This window comes from Bombus bifarius, unplaced genomic scaffold (assembly GCF_011952205.1).
Source record: "Bombus bifarius isolate JDL3187 unplaced genomic scaffold, Bbif_JDL3187 scf7180000008240, whole genome shotgun sequence".
NCBI classification, from domain to species: domain Eukaryota; kingdom Metazoa; phylum Arthropoda; class Insecta; order Hymenoptera; family Apidae; genus Bombus; species Bombus bifarius.
The window spans coordinates 837,725-864,314 of NW_022884534.1; the positions used below are offsets into that span (position 1 = coordinate 837,725).

At 34.4% G+C, this 26,590-nt stretch overlaps 2 protein-coding genes and 2 long non-coding RNA genes across 11 annotated transcripts in view; 2 read left to right on the top strand and 2 right to left on the bottom strand.

Annotated features, from left to right (window-relative positions):
- Positions 1-16,568, top strand: part of LOC117211718 — a 28,803-nt gene extending 12,235 nt beyond the window's left edge. The window contains exons 2-10 of the mRNA XM_033455903.1: positions 3,752-4,096; positions 4,708-5,109; positions 5,302-7,307; positions 7,907-8,165; positions 8,748-9,485; positions 9,884-10,327; positions 10,996-11,502; positions 12,375-13,025; positions 14,012-16,568. Of these exons, the coding sequence (XP_033311794.1) occupies positions 3,752-4,096; positions 4,708-5,109; positions 5,302-7,307; positions 7,907-8,165; positions 8,748-9,485; positions 9,884-10,327; positions 10,996-11,502; positions 12,375-13,025; positions 14,012-15,535 (6,876 nt within the window). The 3' untranslated portion in view covers positions 15,536-16,568. The remainder of the gene's footprint in view (positions 1-3,751; positions 4,097-4,707; positions 5,110-5,301; positions 7,308-7,906; positions 8,166-8,747; positions 9,486-9,883; positions 10,328-10,995; positions 11,503-12,374; positions 13,026-14,011) is intronic.
- The window catches only part of LOC117211730, a 35,019-nt gene extending 14,493 nt beyond the window's left edge, over positions 1-20,526 (bottom strand). The window contains exon 1 of the long non-coding RNA XR_004488311.1: positions 20,402-20,526. This is a non-coding gene — a long non-coding RNA (uncharacterized LOC117211730). The remainder of the gene's footprint in view (positions 1-20,401) is intronic.
- On the bottom strand, positions 342-2,168 carry LOC117211731. Its single transcript, XR_004488312.1, has 4 exons — positions 2,024-2,168; positions 803-949; positions 631-706; positions 342-434 (listed from the first exon to the last, which is right to left on the bottom strand). It is a non-coding gene; the product is annotated as an uncharacterized LOC117211731 (long non-coding RNA).
- A 175-nt stretch (positions 20,527-20,701) lies between the features above and the next one.
- LOC117211719 (anoctamin-8-like) overlaps positions 20,702-26,590 on the top strand; it is a 28,025-nt gene continuing 22,136 nt past the window's right edge. For all 8 annotated transcript variants that reach the window (XM_033455904.1, XM_033455905.1, XM_033455906.1 and 5 more), the window contains exon 1: positions 20,702-20,923. In XM_033455904.1, the coding sequence (XP_033311795.1) occupies positions 20,731-20,923 (193 nt within the window). In that variant the 5' untranslated portion in view covers positions 20,702-20,730. The remainder of the gene's footprint in view (positions 20,924-26,590) is intronic.

A 26,590-nucleotide genomic window follows, 5' to 3' on the forward strand; every position in this document is an offset into this window, starting at 1 on the left:
CGCTATTAATATAATATGAGAATTATTTTTATCAAAGAAAATTGAATTGAATTTTGTTATGTTTTCTTTCTTCAGTCTATATTAATATTTTTTGTGATATTTACTGAAAGTATGTTGCTTTAATATGAGATCTGTGGTTCCAATTTTGAAGCTAGAACTATACTGTTTATCATTTATCTCTACTACTGTTTATATCTACTGTTTATCATCTGAGAATTTATGTGCTCTTCAATTTTGAACGAAAATCGATGGCTTCGGTACAGTGAAGTTGAGAAGTTTCATCGTAGCTGCTTGTTCTATACGATGTTTTCAGTTTGCGTTTGACAAATAGTTCTGTCGAAACGGAATACAACCAGTTTGTTATTGCTAACGAAGACGCTTGGAACAATACCAAAGAGTGTTTCCCCACTTTTCGGATAATTGCAACGACGCTTCTGCAATATTGTAGCATTGTTAAGCAAAGCAGAACTTGGAACTCTCTATGATTATAGAGTAAATTGAATAAGCCTTTATTTAATAAAACTATTCTTCCATCACTTATTATCTGCCTTTAGTAATAGTAACGCAATTGTGTAGAAGATTATGTAGTAAACAATGGAGTAATATTTGAACGTTGAAAAAGATTTTTACCTCAATTTCCTCTTCGATTTTAATTTCTTGATCACCATGTTGGACATGATATCTTTTCTATAGATAAATTGAATAGCTAAAAATAAATAATAGAATAAAAGAGATAAAACTATAATATCATGAATATTATAAAATAAATAAAGTAGATTTATCTACTGGGCGTAGTATCTACCTTCGCGCTAGTGTAACAGCCAATGCACAGTCGGAAGCCGTATTGTTATCCGCAAAACTGCATCATTTGAATTGATTGTTAAACAAATCTGTGCAACAAATATTGGTTTGCGTTTGAAATATAACAGAATGCGGAATTCAATTTTACCTGTAATTGACAAAACTATAAGTATATATTGGTAGAAGTGCATACCAATTAGAAAAAGAAGAATATGAGTCTGAAAATGAATCTAATGTATTTCATAAATTGCTGAAAATAAAATTGATTTAATATCAAATTATTCGAAATAGAGAAATTTGTAATTTTAAATTATTTGAAACGGAAACTAGTTATGAGTTAATTAACAAAAAACAATTTATGCCTCGATATTAGAATTAAAAAGATAGTAAATCAAATTAATGTGATTAAAGAAAAATGCATTAAATAGTAATTAAATCGCAAATTGAAAGGACGAACGGCGAAATCTGTTTGGAAAATTCAAGTGAAAGATTTATCGTGCAAGCTCAGTCAGCGTAGGTATTTATTAGAAATCATCCGTTTCGTGAGTGTTCATACTTCGTTAACTATGGTTGCACTCTAAATATTTTCACACGCAATACCATTAATGACGGTGATGACGATGATAATTTTTTCGTTAGAATAACAAATTCTTTTGGATGTTTCTGAGATCATCCCAAGGCACTGAGATCATCGCTTGCGTTTACAAGGATGATTAATTACCCTTCTTACTTATGAATGAATAATAAATGGAAAATTTAACCTGTAAAAATTTTTCATCTAATGAATACGCTAAGGGTAATTAGTCACCTTTATATTCTCTTCGCTATATTTTAAACCTGTAAAAATTGTAAATTAATATCAAGAATCATTTTTCGCGACTAATTCGCAATGTGGATATTAATAGTATTATATATACTTTATAATTATATATAATAATATCTATAGAGATCAATTAAATATTTATAGAGATTTATAGAGAAATTTAATAATATTTATAGAAATCTATATTAAAAATTTAGATCGAAGAAATCGAAATCGAATAATCGACTTCCTTACGTAAAAACAAACACGTTACGTGAACGTTACGTTTAGTTACGATTCTGTGATATGAAAATGCGAACCACGTAAGCTAGGTTTGCTAAACACCAAAAGGAGACCACGATAAGATAATCTTGTATTCACAAATCGTATGCGACAAACAGAAGCGTGTAAACTGCTTACGTTGCCGAAATTGGAAATCAATTCTTTTCACTCTATGTCTAGGTATTATACCACCATATTTTATCTATTGTCACTCTAGTAAATCCTATGTTCCATCCTATGTGCCAATTTAAAATCCTCGCCACTTTTCACATTTTGTCTGCAAAAATATTATTTTTACTCATCTTTATTATATAATATTTGCTAATGTATATAATATTATTTGTAAATTAAATTACCTTCCTAAAAATATTTTTTATTTTTCTTTTTGCATCTTTTTCTCATTTTTTCTTTCGTCATTTTTTACCCGCAACTTTTACCTTAAATGCACAAAAAAGATATAAATGTTTGAAATATCATTAAAGTATCATATAATTACTATATACTGAAATGTCTATACAACTATAACCGAATCTAAATGATTGAAATCGGAATTTGAGAACATTCGATGAAGTTGATCGTGTGAGTGGATTTGAGATAACAAATGCATATGACGCATAACGTAACACGCTACTTTTTCTAAATTTCCGAGTTCGCAGCTGGAAGGACGACTACATTCACCGATTATAAGTTTTCTATGCGCTCCGCCTAGTTTCCGCCTAGAAACTTCGAAAATCCGCGTTAGTAAATGCAATTGGTTAACAGAAATTAAAATTCATAGAAACAAATTTCTCCGTTCTCACTTGATATCATGTAAGATATCGGAATGTCCAGAAATTTTAAAATACTTCGTTAAAAGAAATTTCTGAACTGAAATCAAATTTGAATTCGCTTTTTTAACCGATAAAAAGAACAGAAATTTTTATTACAAATTTTTACAAATATTCGAAACCTGTTTAAAATTGGGGTTATATTTCAAATTCGCGTGTTCCTATGTATTTCGAATTTATTTCGAATTCATTTTTTCAAGAATCAAGAAAACTGTTATTATTGGGAAAATTGAAGAAGGAAATTAATTTCCTACTTAGTATTTGCCTTACTTTTTCCAGAGAAACTGCGTCCTTTCTCTCGAAACAATTCATTTAATCCATGCAATATCTCAAACACATTATTCACAAAACCAACCGATCTCCCAAGTATTTACAAGTATTATTAATTTATATCAATTAGGAAAATTTCTCTTCCAAATGGAAAATTACCCTAGTCGACGTTTATATAAATTCCATTAACACCGTGAAAGTATTTTCTATCATGTTTCTTTTATCTCCTTTTGCGGTTATGTTAATAGTTATGCCAATTGAATCGTGGTTAAGTATTTGTCATGAGACGGTTCAGTTCCTTGCGTTTCTGCGGATCATCAAGACTTGCGGTCACGTTTTTCTACCTCCTTACCGACCGACCATAAAATCGTCGTTCCGATCGTCCAGCTCTACGATTCGCCATTCTGGTTATTATAATCTCTAGTTACCATTAAAAATGACGAAAACAAGTAATAAAATGCAAATTCTGTATCGAATCCTTTGACAGTGTAATAAAACAACAAAGAACTCGTATAACATTGAAGCTGCCTTCTGAAAGAAAGCTTCCCTGCAGAAGTTGGTGGGGTCAAAGATAGCCACTTAGCAAAGCAAATATTCGGACAGTCAATGTGTAACAATATAATATATTCCAATATACATTAGGTATTTCTAATATATTCTAATATATCTCTAGTATATTCTACATTGCTATGCTTTGCTTATAGTTTTAATAGTACAAGTAAACAAATCTGCATTTGAAATCTTTATACTCTGCATTTTATAATTTCAGATTGTGCGGAGGTGTTTAGCATTAACGGTATCGACCTGTTTGATACTGTCGGTAAAATTCGACGTTGTGCAAACCGAAAGATGGTCGCGACAAGTGTCAAACAGCGAATGGATACCGTTAGCGAATCCTAGGGCGGCACAAACTCAACTCGAACAAAATAGCCCAGCTACGGCACCCTTGGCAAGCGGAAGCGCGCAGCTACCTCAACTTCCGCAGCTCTCCTTGCCGCCAGCACTTCAGCAACAGTATCAAGAGCAGTTACTTCAATTGCAAAAGACTCAGGAAAATATACAGAAGCTGTTGCTGCTGCAACAGCAACTTAGAGCTCAGCAACAACTTCTTCAGGTATAACGTAATAGACTGTATACATATTTATTTGATAGATGCTTAATTCAAACAGACTTATTTTAATTTTTCTATATTTATTCTAAAAAAAAGAAGGATAACGTCAGAAGATTTAATATCTAGGTTTACTTTCAAACTTCAAACATAATAATGTGTGTCTTCAATTTTACTATTTTGAAAGATTCTCTTGTCATTCAAGTTCAAGTAAACTTGGATCAATTTTTGTCAATTTGTTCAAAGGATTAAATATCCATCTCTATTTTTCACTTTCAAATGCAAATATCTTCAATTCTGTAATCTTCAAAAAATCTCTCAAATAATTCAAATAAATTAATATAAATTTTTCTGATTTAGTAGTTCTAAAAATTAAGCAGAGTAAATATCTACTTTTACTTTCAAACCTCAAACAAATTTAAATGTTTGATTCTATCTTTTTCAATCTCTGTTAATGCAAACTTATATCAATTTTTGTAGATACATCTGAAAGATTAAATGGTCAGTTCCATTTTTAAATTTCAAATTCTAATGTTTTCGATTCTGCTATTTTTAAAGAATTGTTGCTAATTCGAACGAACTCCTTTTAAAACTTACAGAAGTCTTTGTTTCCCCAGTCTCAGACTTTCCTACCAAGCGGCTTTAGCAACACAGACGAGGGAAAGCAACTGCATCAAGTCGGATTAGAGGGTACGCAGGTGGCGGATCTTTCGTCGGAAGATCTAGTGCCACCTCTTCCTGCCTCTGAAGCACTACCACCAGTTTTCCCAGCGCAAAACTTTCTCAACCAACGACCTAGGCCTCACTCTCCAACGAAACAGGATACGAGCCTTCCCCAAGAGTTCACGAATTTATCCGGTCAGGACATCAAGAATGGTCAGCTATTACAACAAGGGCAAAATATTGGAAATGTCGGACAAATTGAAGAGGATCAAAGACAAGGCTCGAAACAGCTAAAGGAACCGAGTCAGGCCTCTTTGCTGCCTCATGGTGAAAGTGCCCAAGATGAAGAGGAGGAGGTTGGTCTTGAGTTTTATTTTGAAATTTCCGAATCTAATCCAAATTTCTAAATATCGAAATTTTCAGACTCCCAAATTTCCAAAGCCTATTCTATTTCCTAATAATTAACAAAGATTCTTCACAGTTCTATTTTTCACTCGATTAAAGGACAAACATATTTAACTCCTTTGTTTGATACTTGTTCTTCATAGGTGCAATTAGTTTACGTGCCAGCCGAAACCTTGGCGCAACGAGGTCAGCCGAAAAGAAACCGCGGACGGAAGCAGTATCCCCTCCGTCAACAACAGCAACAGCAACAACAACCTCAACAACCGCAGCAACATCACGAAAGCCCAAGTGTTGATACTTTGCATGATCAGGATGCGTTTGCCCGTCAAATATTACAACAAATCCAACAGGAACGCGAAGAAAAGGCTCAATTCTTCAAAGAAGAGCGAATGAAGGAGATCGCCAGACTAAACGAGGAACAACGAGCACTGGAAAGAAAAGCTCGCCTTCAACAGGAAGCCCTACAAAGAGAGCAAGAGTTGCAAAGACAACGTGAGGCAGAAAAGAAGAAAAAGGAGTTAGAAAAATTGGAAGAATTAGCCAAACAACGAGAACTTGAAAGAATTCGCGAAGCCAGAGAGAAACAACGGTTGGAAGAACTGGAGAGGCGAAGATTAGCAGAGATTCGAGCAAAAGAGGAAAAACGTCGAGCAGAGGAAGCAGCCAGACAGAAAGAAGCTGAAAGGCTAGCTGCTTTAGAAAGACAAAAAGAACTAGAAGTCCAGCAGGCTCTAAAGCAACAACAGCTCCTTGACAAACAGCGTGAAAACGAAGCCAGAGTATCTGGACCAGAGAACCATGATATTCAAACTCATGCTCTTCCCTTGATTAGAGATCAACATCAACAGTTCCATCGTCAACATCTGTCAGAAACTTCTAGACAAAGTAAAAATAAAATTAGAGGCAGGCAAAGACCGAAGACTCATTACCACGATCAACAAAATTACAGAGAACCGACTACAACGCCATCTCCCAATCAACCTCCTTTAGCAGTATACATGGGAAGTACCAGTTCAAAGACAGCTAATGTTAAAGTGTCTGACGTATTAAGGATATTAAAGGATGCCAAAACCATAGCTGTTCTGGACACAGTTGGTCCAGATACCCCTCAAGTATTCGTGGGTCCAACTAGTTTGGATCCACCAACAGGTTATGCCAAGTTTGATCTGCCTTATTTATCGTCTATCGACCATAATCGTGTGGAGAGGAAGGTCGACAAATTACCTTTCTTCGTGGCACCACTCAGCTTCGATCCTCCTCCTGGATATTCCAAAATTCCCTTCCCAGCGCCACATATAGGATCAGTGGTAGTGAACACCTTAGACAATGCTCCAAATCCAAAAGACAGTGATGATCAAAACCCTAGTCCAACTCCTATAATAGAACCTAACTCCTACATAGATGGCTTGGACAGTGTATTAGATTCCACTACTCCTTCGTACGAGCCTCAAACAACTATAAGTTACTCTCCAGAACCATTAAGTACTCCTAAATATGAGCAGACATATACAGCATCACCATCTCCCGGATACTCTGGCTCCAGATTCAGATTCAGACAGTTTTATGGTGACAATAAGCCAGCTTCTGTGGTTAGTACTTCCTATTACGACGATCAGAGGACAGCTGCAAAGAAGCAGAAGTACTATGATGAAAACTCGAAAACGACAGAGGTTTCTATTCAAAGTCCAAAAGTGGAAACTGCAGTGAGTCAAGTCGAAGAAGTTTCGTATTCTACTACACCTAGTTTCAAAGAAGAAACAATTGGTCAAGAGGATCCGTCGGGCCAACTGACGTTAATTAATCAACAGTTGGCTCAGCAGAGGGAGACACAGGAATACAACACTGGAGGGCAATACAGTCAACAGAATTCCCAATCCAACACTGGTCTCGTTGGTAGTTTCGGCGGTGAAATCACTGCCGGTGACATTAACGATGTTAGAGCTCCCGTTGGACCCACGCAATATAGTTTGCCGGCTGAACTACCGGCGATCTCTCCGCACCTTCCTGGTCTGGTGAATTCTTTATTGGACAAGAATGAGGCGAAACTGCACGCTGCTACGACAACTACGACTACGAGCAGCACTACCACTACAACCACTACGACACAGCGTACTCCTACGACAACATATAGGCCACGTAGTAGACAGAGGTGCTTTTCGTTTGAATTCTTTATGAGAGAAGTATATTAAAACGTTTAGATTCTGAAAGAAATCTAGTTGAATAAGCATGTAGTTTATTTGAACTTTAGATTTTGAGTAATCTTTGCTATTATAGTACACCTTGTTTATCCATACTTTCTTTACATGAACAAGTTGCCTATATTGACTATATCGTATGAATTGCAGTCGAACTTCAGTTGTTCAAAATAAATGCAATAGAAATACGTACTCTTATAATGAAGATAGGGACTGGGACTGTCCAAAGACTAATAACACGAAGTGGAGGGCCTTGTCTTCCAATCTGTTCGGATAAACGAAGTTCCAATATACTTAAAAAATAACGGATAACTAAATCTCTTTCGGAGGACATTTCATGGTCTACAACTTCAAGATCGTCTATCATTACATTGTTGCTCATGATCTTCAAGTGATACTGAACAAAAAAAATATTCCAGTTAAAAGAACCTAGCGAAAAGAATCTAATTAAACGAAAACGATTAGTTATATCATAAAATTGAATATGAGAGTGGCCTACACTGACAAATTTTCTATAATTAGTAAAAAATACATTAAGTTTTGGTAATTTTAGGAGCAGATTAGTTTCTACAAAGCCAAGAACAACAACCGAAACCCCATCGACCAGGTCGAACGTAGATAGAAGTCGAAGACCGTACAATAGATCCAGATCTAGATTCACGACCACCACAGAGGAGTATCGCGAATCCGCTTACGAGCCAACTAAATCTAGAATCCCGGAAACTACGTTGAGGTATAATGTAGAGCACAGAAGGCCAGCCAGTAGAACACATAAGTACAGAAGTCGAGATAAGACCAGTCAGCAATCTGAGGTAAAACGTCTTGCGAATTTACGATCATGTATAAACTGCTAAGCCAGCTGTAGCTCTGCTCTTGAAAATTAATTGAATCCTGACTGTATTAAAAATAACTAGGTTCTTAAAAACAAGAAACTAACGGTTTTTATAGAAAAAAATATATTTATGAATATTTTAATAAAGAAATTACGTTTATGTACTAAATAAGAAATAAATAGCATATTAAAATTGATACTATGGAGATTGACGACGTGATGCTAGCGCCACATGAGTATTAACATAATTAACTATCAGCGTACAATATACATATATCTATTTATTTATTCATTTCCGCAATTATTTATTGCTCCCAGTTTCGTATTATATGAAGTTGAAAATTAGATTTTGTCATAAATATAGAAAAAATTATGTTTTTTTAATTCTTTACGTTTAAACTACATTCGAAACTAGACTAATTGATCGAGTGTTATTATTAATAATATTGCATATAATAACATAAATGTTAAATATTTTGATATTTTATTATAAATTCTGATATAATTATACATACTTCCAACCTCAACAACTTGCACACAAATACTATTCTAATGCCAATAGGTCCTAGGACACGCTCAGAGCCCGCAGACCGAGCAATCGTACGATACTGTGCCCCAAACCGATTCGAATTCCCCTACGTCAAACGGGTTCATTCAACCGACCAGGCCAGAGTCGAGTATTCTTCGTCAACTGGATTCATCGTCGAGCTTGAACGACTATACTCCCGAGAATTACCCGTCCACCATTGTCAGCACCACCGAGAACTATCCATCTCTTCACGATGTCACAGTGAATCACGCTACAGCGTTGGTTTCTGAAGTTTACTCAAGAAGTCATAACTATGCTCAGAATATTCAAGAAGATCCACGTTATCGATCTAGTTATGATCAATCTACTTTAGAACACACTGGTCTTGAGAAGACTCCAGTGAATGGATTTAATTATCAAGTTCAAAGTGGAGAGTCACTGGATCAAGGAATTGTTCAGAGGCCAAAAGATTATCAGTTAGATGGAAAAGCAGAAAACAGCGATTTTGAATTGGCTACAACTGTTGATCCAAGACTAAGGACACCGGAAGAGCAACGTTATTCTCCGGTTTATGAGGTAAACGTACCACAGAATCAGCCGGAGTACAGTCTCACCGGGCAGGATAATCTGCATCGCGTGGAGGGCGATAAGATTCAAACCGGTGTTGGCGATGGTAATCCTAACGAGCAGCCAATATTTATCCCATTGCCAGAGAATAAACAAGAGGATTATGAGCTGTCTGTCTCTTCCACCGAGCTTCCATTGTCAGATGTAAGGGAATTTGTCTGATAGAGTTGAAGCTTCTTTAATCTTCATCTGTTGCTTACTTAAATCTTTGTAATTAAATTATCATTTTGCTAAAAAATCAATATAATGAAGAGATAAATAGTTGTAAATTTACAAATTACTTGATCAAAGATTTTACTATGATTTTCTTTTTTTGATTTTGATCAGAGACAAATTTTTACACAGAGAGAAATTTACAAATTCATAACAACGTATACTGATCTTTTACTAATTAAATTTCTGTACATTCAGATATAAGATAATTTGCACTAATACAAATAACAAAGCAACGTGCAAATTATATTGATTTTATATTATTTATCACAACAAAAAAGACAGACAAAGGTAACTCAATCGTAACGTCAACACAATTTCCATTTCAGGTAACAACAGAAACAATCACAACGAGTACCACTCCTGTGGTGATTCGACAACGAGTCCGAGGGCGCGTTGGCACTCGATTGCATCATGAACCTTCGGTTCAGACCCGAAATAGGGGTTCACAGGATGAGTACGTTCGTTTCAACGTGGTGAACCAGGATTCTACTCGAACCACATCCAACAGACAGAGAGTCAGATCGAGACCTCGTACTCAGAATCATGGATCTCAAGTTCAGACAGACGGCAACGAATATATTAAGATTCATGCAGTTCAGCAGCAAAGACAAGCCACTACAACACCAGCGCCATCTACAACGACCACTACAGTGCGTCCAACTGAAGAGGACATTGATTACGGATTTATAAGGCCACCAAACTTCCGACCGGTACATCCGGTGGATAACAGATTTCAGACGGCTGTTACATACCGGCCCCAGCTTCCGGAGGTAAGTGAGGATATTGAAGGTCTTTAATAGGAAAATTAAATCATGTTCATTTTTATTTGTTCAAGTATGTGTAGAGAAATTATTTGAAGTATCTTTTAATGGATAATTTAAGCAAGAAACACAATGGCATCTTAAACAACAAATTTAGTTCTTAACACAATTTTTTAATATTCAATGATGATTAATTTAATAACATTACATTACGCATAACACTTTGAAGAGACCAGAAAAAAATCTTATAATAATTTATCAGTTTATACAGTTATTATCACACCGCAGATATTTATGTAAATTAAATTAATAATTTAAAAAACGGAACCTATGGAATTGTTTTATATATTAAATGTTATAGTATATAACATAACTTAAGCATTTGATATATTGTTGCATATTATATGCCTTTTTATATGTTCAAATTTTCTAGTCATTGTACTTTATATAATTATTATATTCTATAAATATAACATACAGGTAAAATTTAAAATGTATATAATTTAAAAATTGCAATTTAAAATTTACCAAAGAAAGCATAAAATTTGTAAGAACGAAAACATAAAATTTACTAAATAAGATATAGAATTTCTGAAATTAGTAAAATTCTCCAATTACCAAGGACCTACAAAAACTTTCAAAAGATGACCATTTAAAATAAAACTTCTCGTTTCCAGGTGCCGCAGGAATCTCTGCTACCAAACGACGAGGCAGCAGTGGAACCGAATCCTCCACAGACGCAGCTGTTAAAAAACCGCCAGAAGTATCAGCCAACTCCCAATCGTCGTCTACCACTGAAACCTACAACCTTACCATCGCCCATAACGACGCCAGAAGTCACCACCACTACTGAAATAATACCTGTTGCCACAGTGCTTCCAGACGACACGATATACACTGTTAGGCCAAGATCTAAACCAGACGAGATAAAACAAACTAGAATAAGAAGTAGAATACGACGACCTGGAAGAAAACGTGTATCTACCACTAGTACAACCGAATCCGTACTAGAAGCGCATAACGAGCTGCCATTGGACGAAAATTATCCGCCTATACGACCACAATCTGTGACCACAGAGCAACAACAGGAGCCATACGACGATAATTACGATAACGGTGGAGGATTCTCCGGTGGAGTGCGTAATCCAACTGAACATCAATTCTACGAGTCCTCTAGTGAGAACGTGAGTACAGTTGGAGGAATAAATGTTGGTTGGTCGTAAATTAGAAGTATTGGGTGGTAACACGTTGTCCTGTACAATACGCGTAGTTTGTGTATATGAGACAAAATCTTACAACCCAACGCTCTGTCAATCAGTTGTAGCCGACTCGGATATAAAGAACCAAATGATCTAAGTCAATGAGTAAATTGAAGGACTTGAAAATTGTTAGTATCCTAAAACTGTCTCAAATTACATGTTTGGACATGCTACATCTATTTCATCTAATATACAATATATCTATAATAATGTTTCCCTACTGTGGACGATTAGTAGGGACGTTAATGACAGACGATGCGAAGCGTGATTAGAAATTCGAGCACAGTTTCTGTTGGTGTTCGTACACGGTATAGCTGTAGTCTCTTGTTTCTGGCCTGTCTCTGCGCCAGCTCGAAGGCTCGTTCACTAGCCCGCTTGTGGGTCGCGATAAGGGAGAAATAATTGTCGCCTTGTAATTCACGATATGGAAATTTTATGGTTGAGGTTACATTGAGACCCATTTTAAGAAGTACATAGTGGAAATTTTTAAACGATGCAAGGGCGTAGGAATTGTAGTACTGTATATATAAATAGTATGATATTATTAGTATGATAATATTGATAATAGCATTTTATATATAATAAAGATATTGTAATATATTATATTATATTATATTATATTATATTATGGTACATACTCTCTCTCCATATATATAACAATTATATTATTCATTTTAGTATTTTGTATGAAATTCATCTTTGGTTATAATAAATTATATAAATATTAGATAATAATATTTATTATTCACACTGCTTATCCAAACCTCCATCCAATTAAAACTTTTCTGAATTTTCAGTATCCACCTGAGTTCGTCCTAAACTTTGGCAACTATCCAGGGCAGACTGTTCAACGTGACGAATACGACCAGACTCAACTAGCCAATAGTTCACCAGGGAAATACAGCCAGACTTCAAGAACGAGACCTTCGGAAGACAACCACCAGACGACAGCAGACATTTACGGAGCTGAGAGTCAATGGTCTACAAAGCTGACGAGAACTTCGTTCCAGCCGAGTTTCGCAGTGAATCAGGTCCCAGAGGAGGCTTCTAAAAGCAGTCAATGGTTCCATGAATCCTTGAAAAATGTTAACCCACCAGAGATAATCACAGCAGCACCAGAAGTTTCATCTGTAACACTGGTAGTCTCTTCAGATGATAAGAAGATAGAAAAAACGCAAAAAGAAGAAGAAGAAGAAGATGAATCAATGTTAATGGGTACCACAATATTTGGTAGGAAAACTGGTATACAGGATCATACTGAGAAGATGAATATGACTGAAATGAGCACTAATATAACAGAGATTAAGCAGAAGAATAATAGTGAGGTTGAAGGTGATCAGAATAGAAATTCTTCTTTGATGGATAAGGTTGACAGTTCTACGGAGCAACAAAGTATTGATTTCGAGAAGACTGTGAGGAAAAGCGATAATTCCGCAACTGGGAGGAAGGTAAGATATATTTGGATCTAGATCTAGAGTAATCTGGACTTGTTAATAATTTTGAATAAGATTTTTGCAAAGTTTGAGAAGGCTCAAGGAAAGACTGTAATGGTTTATTTATAAGGTTAATAGATATGTTAGATATTATTCTAGAAAAAATATTATTGGAATTAATAACCAATTATTAATTAATATTACTGAATTGAGTTTGATGAGGAATAATAACAATATTTAATGTTTTATTTGCGTAACTTATTTATCAACTGATCCTTGTAATTATTAATGTAAATATAACTATTTTTAATCAGTATTGGGCGACTCTTTGTAAATTTTCTTTTAAATTTTCCAAAATTTAGACAGTTTAAAACAAAGGAGATAGAAAAGACATAATTATAGAACATGGGCGTCATAGTAGCTTTTTTGTATCTGTAGGTGATGAAAATTTTTTCCACCTTTTGAAGGAAAATATGTGGTTTTTCTTTCCTGAAGACGTATAGGTACGGGAGGTTATTGGAGATCGTTACAGGCAAGGTGAAGGAAAGCTTAATATTACTATGAGAGGTTGGTAGATCGTTATGGGGAGAGAAGGAGGATATTAATATCGACATGAGCAGTTGCGGTGAAGACAATCCTTTATTAAGGTGAACAGTATTATTTTTGACGACGATAGAAGATTTAACAATTAAAATTATCAACAATATTACAATAAAAATTGAAAACAGCAAGGAAACAGAAGAGTAATTGATCTGATATTTTCATACAAAAAATAGAGAAAAATATATATGTATTAAAATATGTATCTAGCTTAAAAAATCGGTGAAAGAGTTGAAAAGAGCAAGGAGCATAGAATAAAAAGTTAATAAAAAATGTAATACTATACGAAATGTATAAATAATAATCTAATAGCAATGTTATAATAATACTACATAACATATTATAGAATAATACTATAATAAAAAATAATAACAAGAAATGCGTGCAACTATCTGCTTCAGATCGCACGGAGAAGAAGAGTCCGCGTTCGAGTCAGACCAGCGGTGGACGATTTCGTCACTGCCGAGTCCCAGCACTTCAACTCTGCCCTAAACGGTTTATTCCGAGACCAATATAAGTACAACCCCATCCGTGAACCAAAACCTCTTGCAGGAGCTTCAGCTTCACCTGAGAAATCGATTTTACAAGACTTTCTATCAGATATTCTAAAGAACGATGAACCTACGAAAGTCACAACCACTGAGGTACCTGAAACCGCATGGACAATGTCTCCAGCCATGACCACTCCTATGGTGATCCCTGAAGACGTCAGTGGAACTACAGAAATCCAGATTACCACAATTCCAACCACTTATAAGATTGAAGAAACAACAATCACAGAGTCGCCTTACGAAGATCTATTTAGTAAATTAATTAAAAAACCACACGATAATATAAAGATAAACGAACAAGAGAAAAAAGAAAAGAACGAGAAGAAGATAGTTACTGGAGAGAAGGAACAGGAAACCTGGGAAACAACGAAGAAATGGAACCGGAAGAATTTTCAGAACACTCTCAGTTTTGTCTCAATAGCAGGTAAATATACAACCAAAGGTAATGATGAGAGCAAGTCGAACGATGAATTAAATGATTCAGAATCATTTCGAAATATAGAAGAAATAAGCTTTAATCAGAAAGAATCAAATAGGAAGAATGATGTGCTGGAGGATCGCAGTGAGGTAGATAGAGACAGTACAATAGAGTTCGAAGAAAGTAATAAAGAATCAAAAGACGAGGATTATAACCATCCCAAGAATCACAGGGCCAAATGGAGCGAGGTGAGATACCCGTCTGCCTTCGATCACTCCAAGTCATCCAGCTGGAATTATGATTCAAAAACGAGTGGTAGATCTGCCACAACGTCGATTCCGGGATTAGTAACAAAAAAGGAAGGAGACACCAGTGTAAAGACACTCTCAGACTACGTTCAAGCAATCTTCGATACTATGAAAAGTGCTGAGGAGGAGACAACAGTAAACAACACAGAAAATCCAGATGAAACCACCACCACTGGGCTTCCTGTATTTAATACAGAGATTCCAGATCACGATAATGATTCAAAGCAAGAAATATTAGCGGATAATGAAAAGATTTTTAAATTAAAAGACGATGAAGTTAAAATGACTACTCAAGCGAGCTTTGAAGAGTCACAGACAATTGGAGATGTTAATGAAAATGGTAAGGAATCGACGGAGACTGAAACCACGACGAATATCGATCTGGAGAACGCGACGACCTTGGGACGAATCGACATGATTGCAGACACAACGACGAGTTCTACGTCCGAGAATTATTTCGCAAGTGACCCTCCTCTGTCGACGACTTTGAAACCGAGTAGCACCACTTTATTAATTAATTCGACAGAATCAATATTAGGAAAGGTCCTGCGAACCTCAACAACTACCAAGGTCTCGCATATGACGGAGATTTGCTACAGAGGCCGATGCGTGATGACGAGGCCCAGTCGAGACGATCAATTCAGATGAAGAGAAAAAGATTGGTAATCGATAAAAATGTAAGAGAATAAATAGTGTCATTCCCTTCGACCTGATCTAGGGAATGGATCGTTTCTGTATATAGAGAGGGCCTCATTGACTGCGTTCTTCGTACCATGTCTCGTTTTATTTATTTAATTGGAACTTTCTCTAAAAGCGATTTTCTTAGTATCTTTTTCTTCGCGGAAGGTGCAGAGTGTAAAGCTTAACTCGTTGAGGATTAATTAGTAAAATGATGTGTAAAAATATTTTGTGGATAGAAGTGTTCCTTTTGTTTACTAAAAGTATAATAATTAATAAATGTTAATTGTCAGATAATTTTATTGGATGATTTCACTCATTATGAGCGAAGCGGTGAGATGTGTAAAAGTTTCTGTAAACAAAAGTATTTCTCCTTTTCACTTGTAAATAGAACAATGATATTGATTATTGAATAAATGATTTTCATCTCAATGAGTGGAGATTAACCATATGTAGATATAATATAAAGAAGAACATATAAATGGAAATAAATCTAAAAAGTAGTTTTATTAACTCCTTTTTAGTTCTAATCAGAACTATGATATTAATTACTGAATAAAATATCTTCCATCTCAAGGAGTTAAGACTAATCAAATGTATAATGTAAAGAAGATATATGTAAATGAAGAAATGTGAAAATGATTGAATTAAGCGAATTAAGAGATTCAACAGAGAAAGTAGTAGAACATTACCCTAGTCAGGGTAAACTGATTCGATAAGAAATATCAAGTTGACAACGAATCGATAATGTGTGACGAAGTTTGTTTATGAAAATCGTACCAGGGGATTCTCTGGTGTTTTTGACTGAGTTCGAAGCCGGAAACAGAGGCCCTGCTGGCGTTCCATTAATGCCTCTAATCTAGAGAAAAAAAAGGATAAAAAAAAAGATAAAAAATGAAACGATAAAGGGCTAAATCTATTTAATTGAAATCTAATCCTGTCACCTGCTGTTGGTATGCGTGTAAGTTAAACGTTTAAGTACTTTATTAAAAACACAAGAAAGCAAAAACCAGTCTTTTTTTCACACAACCTTACGTAAGTTCCTTGACACTTCCTATGATTGGTTTGTTAAACTGATCTCATTGACCTCCTTTTTATTTATGCTGCAAACCTGATTACAATCAGTGTTTATTGAGCAGATCGCTTTATCTGAAAATTATTGTATGTTTATAAAAAAATTGAGCACTATTTAAAAATTGAATACTGGGTGCTATAGTTAATTTCTGAATTTTTCGTGCTTAACTTATTTAGCTCTAGAAATGAAACAAAGGATATTATGAGCGGCTAAAGGATTTTAGATTTTTTGGTGATATTTACAAATGAAGTTTATGATTAATAACTTTATTGAAGAAAATCCGTTCGTGAAAAAGTTCCCTTAGATTCAATGCATTAGAACTATGCCAAATTATGACAAACAATTACTTCCAAAGAAATTTCGTGTTTCCTTCTTTTTTTACAGAAACATCCTTTTCTGTTAAGAAAAATCGATGTTGCATTTTAAAATGAACGAAAGAATATAGACGAGTAAACTGAAAATTTAATTAAAAAATTCATTAATTATGGAATATATAACGCTACACAAGCGCGCACACATACACATATACACATATACATAGAGTCGAAAATCTGACCCCGATTCAAGGCACAAAGGATAAGGATTGAAGAACAGAATCGTTACAGCCGAAGGCTGATTAAATCATTCGTTGGAGAACAGAGCCAAGAATAAACGTTTCTCCTATTGTAGTTCCACGATTTGAAGAAAGGTAGGAACGGGATGGGTGTGCACGTTTTCCTTTCAAAAGGAAAGACGGACAACTTCTCCAAACTCGCCCCTTTCGCGTTAAATTGAGCCAACAAACTCCCAGGACCAAAGTTCAATGGAGTTCATCAGCCTGGTTGCATCTCTTCTAATTAACCTTCCATTGTTTTTCTGTGAAAACTCTCTAATAACGGTCAGGTCGGTCGTAGGTTTAATTTTTATTTCACAATCCAATAATTTCTGCAAATGAGTATTATTAATTACTGTTTATCTGAAAATTTATAAAAAAAGAACAGATGAAGTTAACAAGGAAAGATTAAATATACAATATTTAACGTAAATGCATAATATATAATAAAATAAGGTAACTGTAATTTATAACAAGTATATGTATAATTCTTAAGTACACATACATGGAATGCACCTAATAATTGAGGATTTGGAATGATAAATGAGATATACACGCACTAAAAGCGAATATTTTCAATTTTCGACCTTTACCATCTGAATAAATTTAATCAAAAAAGAAATGATCAAAAATATACATTTTACTTGTGGTATATTATTGTATAATCTTTAATACTTGCCATTCGTTATTTAACTTATTAGGTATTATACTTATGTTATATTTCGTATTATATATTATATTACTTGTAATATACTATAATCTCTGTCATTTAAATCATCTAACATTTAGTATTTGTAGTACACTATAGTCTTTAACACTTAAATGGTTAACCATTTAAGCTCTATAATTTCAGTATTAATTTTATAATCTACAATTTTTTAATTTCATAATTTATAAAAATATGTGGAATCCATTATGTTAGTGAGTTTAATAATTCTGCTGTTATTTATCTAATAGGAAGATTCCATATATGTATATAATTGTCAATATGGCGGTTGGAATTAATCGGTTAAATTAATTTGATTCGTCCGTGGCATTCGTTCGATCATCTTTAGAATTCTATTTCGAGGTTCTCGGGGTTGTTTATCGATGCACGGAACCCCTCTTGAAAGCCATCAAGCCCACCGAAGAAAATTATCAAAGCGTACCGGAAGTCACATTACGATCATTTTCCAATAGTTACGCTTTCCTATCCTATCTACATTGTATCGAAGGGCCATACCATCGATTCTTGTCGATATCTGTGCCACGGGTACGACACCACTGTCACTTCTGATGGTCACTTCGAGTCCGGAAATAGGAAATAATCAACTCGACGATGTCTCGAAATAGACTAACGACGGGTTTGAATTTAGAGTGTGCCCTTGACACTGCCAAAAGATTCAATTTTCCCTCATCACCCATGTCATAATTCGACACTTTTAACGGATACTACTACAGTCAAAATACGATTCGGATATTCGATTTCTGATACATGTTGCATATTATGTCATTTCGCGATCAATCGACATTCCATATCGACTTAACTCTGCTATGTCCTTGAGCTTATTTTCAACACAATTATGATTTTTTATTGTCAAAAAATTTCTTTGTCTTGAAGAAATTGTTAAAAAGTTTATTGATATAGGTATAATTTCTTGTCCCACTTTGAATTGATCGGAAACCATATTGATCAACTCCATAAATTGAAAAGTAAGAAAGTATGAGGTTACAAACAAAGTCTATATTATATTGTAGAAGTTTATTATATACAGTAAATTAAATAAAAAGTAATATTTAAGGCAAAAACAGTCACTGTAAGAAAAAATCTTTTTTACCAATTTTCTGATTCGAGTACATATCTGTTGTTAGGTTAGTTATTAGATTATATAGCAAAAAGAAGATTGCAGTATACATTACTAAAGATTATAATGTACTACAAATCTTAAATAAAAAACTATTTATTGTTTAAAACTACAGCATATTACAAGTAACAACATATAACATGTTACAAGTATTAAATGATAAATGGTAAGTATTAAAGACTAGGTATAGTATACTACAAGCAGAGCGTACAGTTATAACCATTTCTTCCCCTCTAAATTCATTAAATGGTAAAGATGAAAAATTGATTATATTTTCCAAGAAATTTTTTTAGTTTCTTTTTTGTAACAATATATTTTAAAAGATCTTTAAAGGAATTCATAAATTTGTGAGATATTGAAGGTAACAGAATATTTGGAACATGTACTAAAGAGAAGTTTCATAGCAGGCGTAAATGTCTGCCGAACTCTCAACCTAATTTTCATATGCCACGAATACTCGACGTTTCCGGTGGTGTCACATGGCGTAGGAAACGACGGGGAAAAGTGGAAAGAGAGAAAAAAAAAAGAAAGGTGGCACAAATCGCGGTGAGTAGTCAACCGAGAAATGGCGTTGCACCGTTGCGTTGGATCGATCGCAAGTCGCTTTGTGTCTGAAGTTCGTCACAGATGGCGGCACTTCATAGAAATGTTTTCCTACTTCGAGGAAAGAACAGGGTGAGTCATAGAACATCAACATCGGCGAGAGCAGTGGTACGACCGCGAATTTCGCGAGACGGTTCGCGCGGATAAACTTTCACAGTAACTTCGTGTTACACGAGGTAAATCTAAAGATTTTTCTCGATAGTTTCTTTAAATTTATATTCACGCCTTGTTAAATCAATTTCCATCATCGAATGATCAAAATATCAGTTATTTATTAATAATTATTCCTTAATATTATATATTTTGATATTTCTACTCTTAATGTAACTAAAAAATATTTCTTCATAAATTCTGAATTTTTAATTTTAAGTTGTAAATTTTCTATAAAAGAAATAATTGTAAGTATTTTTTTAATATATAAAAAAATTTGGAAATTGTAGAGATCGTTAGATTTTCGACATTTAATCGTAAGATTGTTATTTCTTCAAAAGGTTTTGTGAAATCTGTTAGTGATTGATCGCGATCAATCATACTCGATGATCTACTAATAATTGATCAAATTAATCAGAACGTTCGATTAATCATTAATCAATCCTGATAAAAATGACCATCGATCATAACCAAGAACATATTTAACTTAAATGTCACGTGATTTTGATCATTTCTACAGTCACTTTTATATCAAACCTATTCTACTTATAGATGAATTCAATACGACTTACCATTATTACGATTTCGCCTTCATCCAGTCTTAATTATCTTCGTCAATAAAATACTCACATTTTTCACGTTTATATTCAAGCTAACGATCAAGAAACTTCGCGATGTCTCATAACCGCTACCGGAAGAAAATTGCAAATTATTTCAGAAAATTGCCCCATGGTAATCCGTCGCAAGAGTGGCGCCACTATGCGGCCAGTGCCGCGAAACGATGCAACGGAGACGAAGGGCGAAGAGAGTTCGCGAATAGAGGGTGCATAGAGGGAGCGAGTTCAGTTCAGGCGCAAAGGTCCTCGGTTAAGGACGCGACGGTCCTGCTAATCGGGACACTATGCCAGGCGGCGAGGGGTCCCCGATCAATCTCCTCGACCACCGTACATCGACCACCTCCGGCGAGTGCGCGAACAGTGACGAAGATGAGAGGACGACGGGCACCGCTTCCAGCACGATGACGACCGTCCTCGCGGGCGACGGTCTTAGACGGAGGAAGGTCATACACGCGGCCAAAGAAACCTTCGACAAGGGTGAGTTTTAATAAATCTCCTCCATTTGTAGTACTACTGATCTCAAACTCATAAATCATCTTGTCATTCCTTATGTTTGATTTTTCATCAAGCAGATATAATGTGGTATAATTCGTTCGGCGTAACGATAGTACATGCATTCATGTGAATACGAATAATTCGTAGCAATAGTTAGTACATATTCTCAGTGATAAACACCAAATGCAACCGATCTAGTAACCGACAGAACCTAACGACTATACAGTCGAATTTGGTCGTATTATTGGACGACATCTAGACATACAATACATCGATATTCGGACCGTTATTCTTTGCCCCTGCGAATATACGTTTCAGTCAGAAAACATAAGAAAGAGTATATTCGCTGTCCGCAGTGCGCGCAGTCACGGATGCTATCTCAGCGGCGTTGGTGCGCGCGTTCTCAATGCCGCGCCGTTGTAAATACATGGGACTGTGTATGTACAGAAGGTAGATGGGTTTCGTTACGAAAGCTCGCGCAATAATCGCGATGTGGGGAAGTATTAAATCACTGTCAATGATTTTCGTGGTTGCTTATTTTCATCCACGAATCGATTCACCTTCTGAACCAAAAATGGTTCGTACACACGCCCACCCGGTCATCCCCTTCTTCTTAGCCCGCGAGCCCCCTCTGAATTCAGCTTATCCCCCTTTGCACCCAACTCCACTCGGCTGCGTACGCAGGTCTTGATTCGCGGTTCTTTCACAACCAATTTGTTTATATTATAGATGAATATATTACCATATTCTTTAGAATGACGTTAAAACAGAATTGGAATATAATTGCCTTCTGAATGTTGGATTCTTGAAATATATTTACAAATTATTGGTAGTTTATTTTGAAACATCATAGAAAAACAGCTGAGAAAAAGATGAAGAACCTATATAAATATGGTACATCGTATACATATGTACCTCTGAAAAATTCATGTAATTAAAACTTTCCACAGTTTTTGAAGTACTTAAGAACTTTCCTATTTCAAAACTTTAAATGAACCAATTGCTTTGGAAATACTGTATTATTTCAAGGATTCATCTATAAATCATAGACTCTTTTTGCCACTAAAAATCTTAGGAATAACGCAAAACTTAGAAAATCACCTTTTGGCTGTATTTTCAGTGCAAGTAATCGCCGTGTGTCGCCTCTCCTCGTGTCGACTCTTCGAGATCTAGATAGCGAAGTGGGGGTTAGACCAATAGAGTAGGGGCCGGTAATCGCGTGCAAGCTGACGAGAGAGCGCATTATCGCCTAAGGGCATTGCATTTTCGAGCAAATTTCAGCGATACCAGTGTGGTTTAATCGGAATTCAAACGTCGTATCTCGCATCAATGCTAGTGTTCGAACGGTCGAGTTTCTTCACCCTGTGACCGTCAGGATACAATCGGTCATGATTTGACCTTTAAAGCGAATAATCCATTTTATATCGTGCTTTTTTCCTTTGCATTTCTAGAAATAGCTGAGGTTCGACTACATATTTGTTCAAATGGTCTTGGGCCAAAATGATGTTAGTATTTAAAAATTTCTTTTGAATCATTTCTCAGAGGATTTGAGATAGGAATTATCTAATTATGGAAGAGCAGCTAAATCCACAAAGGAATTTTATTAGATTTGATCATGCTACTCCACAAAATTTCGCTGAAACGGATACTCCATATCTAAACGTGATAACTTGGCTCTCTGTGGCTTTATCTTCTACGCCATGTCAGAAGTAATTGGATCCATCTATTTAAACGACTTTGTTCGGGGAAACCGTATTTACATTTCCTTTGTGAATTATTCTATGAATTATTTTCAATAATATTGTTTTGCTATGAAATTTAAAAAAAAAATGACTAATGAGTTATTTCATTTTTGTCAGAAATTAATTATTAAAATTATTAAAATTTATTAAAATCTAATCTGTATTAAAACATAGAAAATTTTCAATAAAGACTATTAATAATCCGATTTGTGATCTAGAAAATATAAAAAATTTCTAAAGGAATCCCTAAAAATCCGCAGTGTTGATTACCAAGCATCATCGAGGGGTAAATTAAAATTAAAGAACATGCCACAAAAGCATACCGTGTAAACCCTACTCTAGTTCTCACCATGAATCGCGTGAACGCAAACATTACGTGATTCTAAAAATCCGTGCAACACCAAGAGACCTCGTTCTATAGCGGTAATTGTGCATTTTCATTTAGGTTCGCATTTTCGATACCGGTAATCCGGCGAATGTAATTTTATGCGGCGTTGATAATCTCCACGGGACGAATACGTTCGATCATCTCATCGATGCACGACTACCTCGCGCCACAATGTGGCTATATTATTATTGCAAGGCGATATGCATAGTAGATGAAATTACCTGATTTAGTGGGATTTATTTCAATGATATACTCTACTTTAAATATTATGAAGTTTAAAATATGATTATATTAAATTAATTAATATTTTTTGAGGTTATGATCAGTTTTTAGGTTTGATAGGTTTTAAGATTTAATATGTTTGATCTTAAATTTTCATGATTTTGATTTTTGGATACTAGCTTTTTTTGTATTGATTAATAAAAACAGAACATTTCTAATAAGAACAGAACAGCAAAATTTTATACACTATCACGTGTAAACTGTAGTTAGAATTGTTAAATCCATTTTTGCAAACGATACCAGAAATATTAAAAAAAATGTATTGCAAAACAAGAGATCATTTTAATATTTATAGCTTTTCCCCTACATAAAAAGTCGCAATTGAAACTTGAATGGCGGTTCTTTTCACACGTTATATCTCAGCATGCAGCCTCTCCATTCTATATAAACGGCTCGTTATGCACTGAGGAAGGTCACTGTACTAAAATTATTTCCCTCAAATTCTCTGCATTTTTAAAAAAACCTCCTTCACTAAGGTTAACTTTCTCAGCAACGACCACACATTTTCTAAACGATTAAACAATTTCATCATCTTGCTTTTATGAAAATCGTGGGTTTTAGAATTAAAAAATTCATAGAACATACATTTCACATATGTTATTGAAAATTGTTTACAGTGTAGTAATTTCACAATAATAAAACTGTATAGTTGCATTAAAAAATATATGTTGATATCGAAATTTTTATAGATAATAGTGTAGAAAACAAAGTCAAATATTCTATCAAGTTTCTCTCATTAAATCAAACAACTTTTACACTAAAATATTTCCTCATAATAGTTGAAGAAGCAATCTTTACGCGTTGCATGAAACATATGGCCTTGAATAAGATTTGAACTCCTCGTATTGCTGAAAATGTCTCAAATTACGTGTTTTTACCCTCGAAACGTGCAAACTTTAACTCCTGATAGTTATATCAGTTTCACCGATTATGTGTAGCCTTTTAAGAAAACTATCCTTTTCAGGGTCACCCTGTACATATACCGGGCTGTGAAATGGTGGTATGAAGTGTAACTGTATATACTTGAGCGTGACGTAAGAGAGTGCTCCATCCCCTCTATTACCTACCAAAATGAGGCGCGTGAACAGTCCTGAAACGACTCCTATCGTCAATACATGAAATGGCGATTTCTAAAGACGCTTAAGTGATTTCCCAGTGTTTTTTGAGTGTTCGAATCATCAATTAGTAATAGGCCGACACAATCATATTTTTCGATATTTTATTTTCATATCATTCGACATGTTTCATCTGTTTTACATCCTTTGAATGGTTGATCTGGTTCTTCTAAGATAATATTTTCATTACATTATTAAAATTAGTATTACATAAAAAGGTAGGAATTATATATACTAAAAAAATAAGATAGTGATTAAATAAAAATGGTTTAACATTTTAAGTAATAATAATGTTAATAAATTGATTTATTAGAAATTAGAAACTTAGGTATGTTTTTAGAAAGTTATATTATTCGTATCATTTTTCAATGTCTTTCAAATGGTGAATTAAATAATTTTTTATTAAAAATAAAGAATTACATATTAAAGTTACATATGTAATTCTCTCTAAACGAAATTAACGTAAGTCGATTAACAGGAATTAATTAGGTGGGTTAAGTTAAACAGAATACGACGCTATTTAGGGTCACGAACGCGAAGCCATACGACGAAAAGACACGTACAGTGTAGCTTAAAAAGCACGTGCCACTGATGCTACCAACGCATGGAACGCAAAGAAATGGGATGATCGATACACCAGTCATAAAGTGCCACACGTTTGACATCGATTTGCTTTAAAAGACACGTAACGTTCATGTCATATCTCGTAAAGTATACGAACTAAGTATGCTGAAAAAGATAGTAATAAAGTTCTAAAAATTACTCTGTATATAGTATATGGAGTTACTTCTACGTGCAATTTTCATATAAAAATATCAAATGTGTATGTGTGTGATAAATTATATCATTTTAGAATATATAATTTTGTATTACATTATATGAAATGATAAAGTTTTATTGTCACCCGATATCTACATACTTAAATAGTAAATACTACTATTCCAGAATATTATTCTACGCTGCCGTTTAGTATGTATACATACATACATACATATCGAGTTAATTTCAAAACAACTTCGATCTCTAAATACGTTGACTAATAAATCCTACAATTCCAAAATATTGTTCCACGTCCCGTATCTGGTAACAAAACTTTAGAGCCATCGAGTATAGTAATTTAACATCGAATAACAAACTTCAAAATGTCATCATACGCAGTATACATATAACAAGTTCTCGACCAATCTTTGCAACTATAACTCTGTATAGTAGCTCACAAAAATATTTGGACACTTACCATAGAAAATTTTTTCCTTACTGCGTTTCATTATAGTGCTAAAGAAATTTTAAAACGTTTCGAACAACGTATATGTTTTAATACATATATATATATGCATATATACGTATAGTCCTATACCTAAGTAAGTAGAAATAAGTATCAATGAAGTTTCGTTAAATACAACTTACTTGCACAAAAATATGAGAATTAATTTCAATTACTGAACAAATACTCTATATACTATACAGATACGTAATAAATAAAATTACCATTATTAATATAAATAAATATAAATAAAATTATTATATATATATAATATTCATACTAATTCGATTAAACTTCATTGATACCTACTTCCTTATATAACTTATCTTTGTCCCCGACTATATCTCATGTTAATTTCGAAACAACTAATATAACATTATAATAACATTTGTAAATTTTCCTTTTATACGCTTTAAGATGTTAAAATTTCAAGGGAGTCAAAAGCAATCTTCATAGAGTATGACACAAATCTCTCTGAGATTTACGATTTACAATGCCGAGGTATAGACTAATCTACCAAAACCGTGATTTTTCAAGGACGATAATCTAGAATCTCTATGGAACTTTGTCTAAAACTTTCAACTTATTTTGTGCATCATTAACGATTCTCTTAGAATCGCGGCTTCAGTTAAAACTTAACGGTTCTACATATCTCCTTAATGATTTGGTAAACATTTTTAAAAATTCTGATGAGTCTGTCGGTGCACGTATTTTACTTCCACTACCTTATTTTTGTCCCTGACTATATTCATAAACATTTTCTGTGTTAAGTGTTCGAATATTTTCATAAATCACTGTCCTTCCTTTTAACCGTTCCTAAAGAAATCTTTCTAACTTTCGAAAGCAACGCTCGTTTCT